This window comes from Bos javanicus, chromosome 13 (genome assembly GCF_032452875.1).
Source record: "Bos javanicus breed banteng chromosome 13, ARS-OSU_banteng_1.0, whole genome shotgun sequence".
NCBI lineage: Eukaryota > Metazoa > Chordata > Mammalia > Artiodactyla > Bovidae > Bos > Bos javanicus.
Genome location: NC_083880.1, coordinates 74118305 through 74127976, shown reverse-complemented (window position 1 = coordinate 74127976; position 9672 = coordinate 74118305). Strand labels below are relative to the sequence as shown.

At 43.4% G+C, this 9672-nt stretch overlaps 1 protein-coding gene across 1 annotated transcript; it reads left to right on the top strand.

Annotated features, from left to right (window-relative positions):
- Positions 1–1315: 1315 nt before the first annotated feature.
- Positions 1316–9422, top strand: LOC133258796 (protease inhibitor-like). Its single transcript, XM_061435517.1, has 3 exons — positions 1316–1400; positions 4066–4108; positions 9233–9422. The coding sequence occupies exons 1-3, from the start codon at positions 1316–1318 to the stop codon at positions 9420–9422; spliced, it is 318 nt and encodes a 105-aa protein (XP_061291501.1).
- Positions 9423–9672: the final 250 nt, after the last annotated feature.

Below are 9672 nucleotides of genomic sequence, written 5' to 3'. Positions count from 1 at the left end.
CTCTTTGCAACCCCGTGGACTATATAGTCCATGGAATTCTTCAGGCCAGGATACTGGAGTGGGTAGCCTTTTGCTTTTGCAGGGGATCTTCCCAACCCAGGGATCAAACCCAGGTCTCCCACATTGCAGGCAGATTCTTTACTAGCTGAGCCACAAGGGAAACATGTTTGGAGTCAGGGACAAATTTCAGACTCATTCTTCTCTCTCATTTATGTCTGCTATGAGAGTCATGGCCCTGGGACTATACTATAGCAGAGCGCTCATAACACCTTCCCAATTCTCTGCATTTTCAGAATTCCTGGCAGAATAAGATACTTGATTAAATGGGTTGTGACTTGTCCCTTGTACTCAGCATTGTTATTATTACTACAAAGGACTTTGGCTTCTCAGGGAGAAGGAATATATGTCTGTTGCCTCCGTTGCTTCCACAGCAACCCCATGATGTGGGCAGCATGGATCTCATCTGACACCAGAACATAGGGGTCTCTGGGAGATCTCCATCCTCTGGCACAAAGTTAGGAAAAGGCAGAGTGTGATCCCAAAACCACTAGAGGAGAGAGCAGGAGGAAGGACGTGGTTGCAGGTTATCTTCCAAGGTCCCCTGAGGTTCACTCCCTGTCTGTGAAACCAGGTGAGGGCCAGCAGGTGGTCAGGCTGTGGAGATATGTTCAGCTCTCTGCTTCCCCGCTGCCCCCTCCCCTTACTCCTTTTTGAAGCAGAAAGCAGGTTACAGCCCAGGAGGACATCACCTTCTCCAGCTAAGTTCCTGCCTGGACAAGTGCCTGGTAAAGAGCACATGTCCATCCAGTGGAGGAACTGTGGCAATAGTTGTAGGAAGGTATCCTATATCACACGTGTCATCTGAGGTAGGTGAGGGGGGTCAGGGCATTGAGGTCCAGGTGAGATGACACTTGCATGAGGCTGAAAAGGATGACATGGGCTAACACACTGCTGATCACTTAAATGTCCTTTGATCGGCTCTCATCCACTCACTGACCATCCATCACATACCTGGCACAGCTCTAGGTGCTGGGATGCTCCCTGAGTGACCATATTGGACAAACTCCACCTGTCTGATCACCATCTAGGTTTACATGAGGCCACAGGCATCATTAAGTCTGAGACCTGCTATTTTTGGATATCTGGCCCCTGAAGAGAGAAGCAGAAGTAACGGTTAGATAGATTATGCAATAAACAGGACTGATCCAGCCCCTTCCATTTCCCCTCCCCTCCTCATCACCTCATCTCACCTCTCGGCCAGGATATTAAAAGTTCAGTCCATCCCCAGCATCCTCAGGAGACCTCCTGCAAGGCCATGAAGATGCACCGGCTCTTCCTCTCCGCAACGCTGCTCGTCCTCCTGGTCATCCTGGAGGATATTAACAAGAGCCATGACCACGGTAAGTCTGGGCTCACCTCTCCTCTACACCCTGGAGGGAAATGAGAGGAGTCCAGGGCAAGAGCAGGGGGGCATGGGTGGGGTGAGTGCTGCAACGCTCTTGGGATTTTTTTTTCCTGCCATGTTAGACAGGATTTTTGTTTGTTTTTGGCTGCATCGATCTTCCTTGTTGTGTGAAGACATTCTCTAGTTATGGGGGCTATTCTCTGTGGTATGTGGGCTTCTCATGGGGTGGCTTCTCTTGTTGCAAAGCAGGGGCTCTAGGCATCTGGGATCTGTAGTTATGGTTCACCTGCTTAGCTGCCTCGCCACATGCAAAATCTTCCCAAAGCAGAGATCAAACCCACAAGCCCTGCATTGGCAGGCAGATTCTTATCTACTGGACTGTCAGGGAAGTCTGAAGTTGCAAACTTTTAACTCCACTGACATCATGACTCTCACGAAGAAATATCTTCAAATTAATATATATATATATATATATATATATATATATATATTGGAGAAGGCAATGGCACCCCACTCCAGTACTCTTGCCTGGAAAATCCCATGGACGGAGGAGCCTGGAAGGCTGCAGTCCATGGGGTCGCTGACGGTCGGACAAGACTGAGCGACTTCACTTTCACTTTTCACTTTTCACTTTCATGCATTGGAGAAGGAAATGGCAACCCACTCCAGTGTTCTTGCCTGGAGAATCCCAGGGATGGCGGAGCCTGCTGGGCTGCCGTCTATGGGATCACACAGAGTCGGACACGACTGAAGCAATTTAGTGATATATATAGATAGATAGATAGATATGTGTATGTGTGTATATATATATACATATATGTATCCAACCCAACTCTACCAAACCAGGGACTCCATTTCTGAGACTCTCTATTCTTGGTCTCTGCCTTATCCCTTAACCTCACTGCACTGTAGTAATAAAAAGATCCATATTTGATCCTTCTCATGCTTAGTAGCCCAGGGCTCCTAAAACTCTTGGAATTTACTGACTTTACAGGATATGAGATGAATCACAAAAGGCAACTCAAGGTACCTTCAGGATGGGGCTGGTCTCCAAGAAACCTCAAACACCCATCTAAAGGTTACAATTTTCACCATCTGTCATTCCAGCATTTCTGCAGAGAGATGAGGGAGAGTGAGATCAATTACCAGTGGCTGATGATCCAATCAATATGCCCGTTTAGTGAACCCTAGAAAGAAATACATAAGTACTGGGATCAGAGAACATTCAGGCTGGTGAATTCATGGAGATGATGTGTGGGTGCAGTCCTTACTAGTGCGTGGAGGCTGGGCACACCTCCACTCCCCTTCTGCCCTACACATCTCCTCCATTGCACTGTTTTGTGTTTTATTTTGTATATTTATCTGGGAAGAGTAAGCAAGTGTTTTTCCTAAGTTCAGTCACAGTTTCTATTGATTTATTGAATATGACAGTAGGGTCATGGACTCCCTGATTTTAGTCATTTGGTCACAAGCGTGAGTGACTCTAGACCTGGCCACTGGCATCTGACCTGAGGACAGTTAGGAACCCTCAACCTGCAGAATCTGCAGTAACTCCACAGTTTTTGAATCAGAAGTAAATGGACTTGTTGGATGCCAGTGGGTATTTGGAAAATTGGTTGCTCTTGGTAGAGACATCACACATTTGGTGTCGGGGAAAAATCCAGACTCAATTTCCCCTGTGATTTGTAGGCTCAGGTGATGCTCCAAACAGGGGAGTAATGAAAGTATGACACTGAATCCAGAAACTGTTTTCAGGCATCTGTATTTTCAGAGATCCTGGCAGAATCAGGTAGCATATCAAATAGGTTATAACATGATAGTATCTTATCCTGACCCTGCCATCCACATGTCATGTTTCCTGGGGCAAGTCATCTGCAATTTTCTCACCTGAACAGGGGAAAAAAGTTACATGCCTTCTTTGAACAGACTACCAGTCATGAATATACAGATTTGAATCACGTTTCATGGTGAATCGTGTGCATTTTCCACCAGGACATGTTAATCTGAAAAAAATTTTTCTACCTACTTCCTTCTGGTGAGAAAGAATATTTAGGTGTCAAATAAGGATTATTCCTTTATTATTGAAACTAATCAGAAAGACCTGGGATAAATGAGCAGAGCCATGGCAGAGAAAGCAAGAAATACAACCCTGTGTGTGTTGGCTCCTGGGATCAAGGCTGATACAATATTAGTAAGGTCTCCAGGCAGAGCCTTTCCCTTGTACTTTTTTGACTATTATTTTATTCTCCATATTTGATCCTTGCCCTAGTCTATGGGGTCAGACCTCCTGAAACTCTTGGAATTTTCTATCTTTCATAGGCCTGGAGATCAGCCATGGAAGAGGACCTGAGAAACATTCACTAAAAGTAAAATAAAATAATAATAATACTAAAAGGGATAGTTTCAAAAATCTTTTATGGCATCCTTAAAGGTTGGCACTTTCTTCACCTCTGGGGAGAGGAGAGGGCACCAAGATTGAGAACAGTCACCAGTAGCCGATGATTCAATTGATACAGCTGTTTAGTTAAATCTCAGTAAAAATCCATAAATATGGGCATTCAGAGAGCTTTTGGGGTGGTAACATATGGTGGTGATATGAGGGTTCTGTGCTCTGTAAGGTGTGGAGGCGCCTACTACCTCCATTCCACTTTTCCCCACAGATCTCATTGTTTCACTGTCCCTTGATTTATCCTTAATGATAACGTGAGATCAGTATGTGAGTGGTCTGCCTGTATTTGGTCATCAGATCTATTGAATTATTGAACATGGAGGTGGGGTAATGGAACTTCTGAGGCTTAGCCACTTTGTCAAATCATGAGGAACTCGAGAGCATGTGGCTGATGCCTCAACTGAGGACAGTTTTGAGCCCTCAACCTAGAGAATCTGTACTAACTCCCAGATTTTGTATCAGAAGTAAACTGGCTTTTTGGACACTCAGTGAGCGTTTAGGGAACTGGATGTTGTTGCTAGAGGCACCACGTATTTCATGCCAGGGAAACCCCAACTCCCTCTCCCCTGTGCTTGGGAGCTCAGGTGAGTCCTGGGACAGGGAAGTAGTGAAAGTAGAACACTGAACCTAGAAACTCTTACCAGTTATCAGTATTTTCAGAGTTCCTGGCCGAATAAGATAGTAGTATATCAAATGGGTTGTGACAAGACAGCATCTTGTCCTCACCCTGCCACCGACATGCCCTGTGTCCTAGTGAAGTCATTTACAGTTTCCTCATCTGTACAGCAGATACCTATTACAGGGCTTCTTTGAAAATATCCCCAGTTGTAAAGAGTTTATTCACGTTTCATGGTCAATTTCAGTAATTTTTCACCAAGATAAATTTATTTGAAAAAAATTTCCCTACCTGTGTGCTTGGGGGTAGAAAGAATATTTGTATGTCAATGAATATTCCTGAATTAAAAAATAATCAGAATGACCTGTGACCACTGAGCAGAGCAGCTTCAGGGAAAGCAAGAAACACAGCCCTGTGTGGTTGGCTTGTGGGACCAAGGCTGATACAATATTAGTAAAGTCTCCAAGCACTCTACTTGTCTATTTTTGACTATTAATTTATTATCCATATTTGATCCTTGTCCTGGTTCATGGTCTAAGACTCCTGACAATTTTGGAATTTTTTTCTTTCATAGGTGTCAAGACTATTAAGAGTGGGATCAGATATACTAAAAGAGTTGCAGAAACGTATCTCCAAAAATGGACTTAAAGGTTTGAACTTCTGTACTTCTGCAGGGAGGGGAGGGCACTGAGATTGAGACCAATCACGACTGGCTGAGGATTCAATCAATATGCCTATTTAGTCAAACATCATTAAAAATCTATTAATATTGGAATTTAGAGAGTTTTCAGGGTGGTAACAAGGGAAGGTTGTGTGAGGGTGCTATGCTCTCTGAGACATGGATGCTCTGTCCACCTCCCCTTCTGTTTGCCCTACACATCTCCTCCATTTCCTGTTTCTGAATTTTATGGTGTATATTAATGTCAGAACAGTAAATAAGGGTTTTCTGAGTTGGATCAGCAGCTCTATTGAGTTACTGAGCTTGGAAGTAGGGTGATGGAAATTCTCATTTTTAGTCACTTGGTCAGAAGCATGAGTGACTCAAGATTACATGGCTGGCATCTGAAATCAGGATGGTCTGGATCCCTGAACCCTGACATCTGCTTGTACTACACAGATTTGGTGTCAGAAGTCGGTTGGCTGTGATTCTCCCATTGGGTGTTGGGAATTGGATGGTGTTGGAGCAGAAACCACAATTTTCATGTCAGGAAAAAACCCAGTCTCACCCTCCCCTGTGATTTGAGGGCTCACATGAGGCTTGGGGAGAGGTGAGTAGTGAAAATAGGACACCGCACCCAGAAACTCTTACCAGTTATCAGTATTTTCAGAGTTTCTGGGAGAATAGGATAGTATATCAAATGGATTGTCCTGACCCTGCCACCCACATGCCATGTGTCCTGGGGAAAATCATCTGTAGTTTCCTCATCTCAACAGCAGATACCTATTACATGGGTTCTTTGAACATATTACCAGTCATAAATACAAAGAGTTTATTCACATTTCATGGCCAATTTTGCTCATTTTACACCAGGATATGTTCATTTGAAAAGATATTTCTATCTACTGCTTTGGGGTGAGAAAGAATATTTATGTGTCAAATAATGATTATCCCTCTACTATAATAATAAATCACAAAGACCTGGGACCACTGAGCAGAGCAATTGCAGGGAAAGCATGAAACACAGCCCTTGTGTGGCTGGCTCCTGGGACAAGGCTGATATAACATTAGCAAAGTCTCCAGGCCTTTTCCCTTGTCCACTTTTGACTATCATTTTATTATCCATATTTGAACCTTGTCCCGGCTCATGGTATAAGACTCCTGAAAATTGTGCAATTTTTGTCTTTCAGAGGTGCCAAGATTGCCAGTGTGGGATCCGGTTTAATAAGGAAGTGGTTAAAGCAATGTATGAAGGAAATAAAGGTTTGAACTTTCTGCTCCTGTGGGGAAGGGAGGGGAACTAAGGTTGAGGTCAGTCACCACTGACCAGTGATTCTATCAATATGCCTATTTAGTGAAACCTCATTAAAAATGCAGAATACTGGCATTCAGAGAGTGTTTGGGACGGTGACAAAAGGAGGTTATATGAGGGTGCTCTTCTAACCAGGGCATGGAGGCTTCGCACATCTCCACTCCCCTTCGCCCTACAGATCTCCTGCATTTCATTCTTTCTGAGTTTTATCCTGTACATTGATTGAGAACAGTAAGAGTGTTCCCAGGATCAGTACAGATCTCCTGCATTTCATTCTTTCTGAGTTTTGTCCTGTACATCGATTGAGAACAGTAAGAGTGTTCTCGGGATCAGTCACCAGTTCCACTGATTATTATGCGTGGAGGTGGGGTCACGGAAACTCTCATTTTTAGTCACTTGGTCAGAAGCATGAGTGACTTGAGACCACATGGCTGGCTTCTGAAGAGAGGAAAATCTAGATCCCTCAACCTGTGGCATCAGCCCAAATGCCACAGATTTTGTGTCAGAAGTCAATTAACTGGTTCTCCCATCGGGTGTTGGGAACCGGATGGTGTTAGTGCAGAAACCATGTATTTAGCTTCAGGAAAAAACACAGACTCACCTTCCCTTGTGATTTGAGGGCTCACATGAGGCTTGGGGAGAGGTGAGTAGGGAAAGTAGGACCCTGCACCCAGAAACACTCACCAGTTATCGGTATTTTCAAGCTCCTAGCAGGATCAGGTAGTGTATCAGATGGGTTGCGACCTCACGGTATCTTTTCCTGACCCTACTACCCACATGATTGTGTCCTGGGGCAAGCCATCTGCAGTTTCCTCATCTGAACAGGGGAAACACGTTACATGAGTTCTTTGAACAGATGACGAGTAATGAATAGAAAGAAATGTGAATAGAAATTCACATTTCACAGCAAGATTTGTTTATTTTCCATCCCAATGTGTTAATCTAAAAAAAAAAAAAAAATTCTCTACCTGCTTGCTTTGGACAAGTAAAAATATTTCTTTATAAGATAATGATTATTCCTCTATTATTAAAACTAATTGAAAGATGTGGAACCATGGAGGAGAGCAACTTCAGGGAAAGCAAGAAACATAGTCCTTGTGTGGTAGGCTGTGGGACCTCGGCTGAAACAATATTACTAAGTCTCCAGGCCCTTTCCCTTGTCCTTTTTTGACTGTTATTTTCTTTTCCATACTTGATCCGTTCCGTGTTTAATGGTCCAGGCCTCCTGAAACTCTTGAAATTTACTCTCTTTCATAGCTCATGGAAAGTAACTGGAGAAACGTTCAGTAAAGGAGCTCAAATGTGGTAAGAATGGTTTTTTGTTTTCTGCACCTCTGGGGAGAGGGGAGGGCACTGAGATTGAGATCAATCACCAATGGCCAATGATTCAATCAATAAGTCTATTTCTTGAAACCTCTATAAAAATCCACAAATACTGGGGTTCAGAGAGTTTTCCAAGTGGTGAATACAAGGGGGTGATGTGAGGGTGCTGTGTTCCACTAGGGCATGGGGGTCCACACACCTCCACTCCCTCTTTGCCCTACACATCTCCTCCATTTCACTGTCTGTGGATTTTATCATGTATATTTATCTGCGAACAGTAAGTAAGAGTTTTCCATTGGAGATTGTTCAATGGACAGTTCCTTTCCCCTCCCTGAGGTTGGGGGAAGGTGAGCAGACAGAGGCTAGAAGACCATGGGGAGGATAGCAGTGAAAGTTTCAACCCTTCTGTAGGTAGTCCTCTCCTTCGCAATAAGAGCTCATTCTGGGTTATGAGGGTCTTTTCAAAATCATCGACTTCATACAGCAGAAGACAGTTTTACTGTTCTCATCACATAAGAAATACCAAGATTTTTAGGAACTCAGTGTCAGATAAAGAATGAAAAAAACACATATTTCATCTTATAATCCCAGTATCAACATGTAAATAGTATCACTATTCAATTTATACGGTCCGTGGATGAGGTTACAGAAGTAAACAGACTGGTATGTTTTCTTCATGCCTTTTCTCATTATGGCATGATTCCTTCACAGTTTTTATTAATGGTGGAAAATTTGTACCATACACATAAGCACAGATACTACCTGGTATAAAACTCAGGTGTCCAGACCCAGTAATTATTGACATATAGGGAATATTTTTTACCTGTGATCTCTTGTGTGGTTGTAGAGTTGTGGGTTCTTTTTTTTTTTTTTTTTTTTAGCATTTATGGATTTATTTGGGTGGGTAGGGTCTAGTTGTGGGGAGCAAGCTCAGTAGTTGTGGCTTGCCTGCTTAGTTGCCCCAAGACATATGGGGCCTTAGTTCCCTGACAAGGGATTAAAACCAGGACTCTTGCGTTGGAAGACAGATTCTTAACTATTGGACTATGAGGGAAGTCTTGTAGAAGTTTTTGAGGCTTATCAAAGGCATTATACCAATTTTTCTTAAAATAAATCATGAGGAAAAATACATTTGTACATGATTACTATATCATGTCATGCTCTGCAACATTTATAATTCTGTCCCCAAAGGAGGTTTCCAAATGGGCTTTTCAATTTGGCCACCCCCCACAGCCCTAACATTCTCTATTGAAAAACAAAATGTATACCTGTGGCGGATTCATTTTGATATATGGCAAAACCAATACAATATTGTAAAGTTAAAAAGTAAAATGAAATTTAAAAAAATAAATAAATGCAGAAAAAAAAAAAGAAAAACAAAATGGTGATTCCAGTTGTTGACCTTGTACCGAGTTGTTATGACCACCTCATAATTGACCCATTGCCCCTACCATTCCAACATCTTCTAGGCCTAGCATCTGCCTGGACCCAGCATTCCTAGGTCCCTGTCATAAGCAGAAGATGAGGTACTTCTACAGTGCCAAGACCAAGCGCTGTGAAGTCTTTATATATGGTGGCTGCAGAGGTAACAAGAACAACTTCCTCACAGAAAGGAGCTGCAAGAAGTTCTGTGGTGAAGGGATAGTGTCCCTGTGGTAAGACAGAGGTGGGGCACAGGAGGAGGGGAAGGGCTGGGGAAAGAGATGGAGCTCAGGGGGCCACACACCATTCACCCTGCACAGTCTTCCTCCTCACCTCTGCCAGGAGAAGAGGCTGCAGTGTCCTGTGAAACCACATGCTGAGCGAGTTCTCCAGGGAGAGAATGGCAGAAGGTCAGCCCCAGATGCCTCTTTGTGATCATCTGAGCCTAATCACATGCTCCTCTTTCTCAAATGGGAACACTGATTCA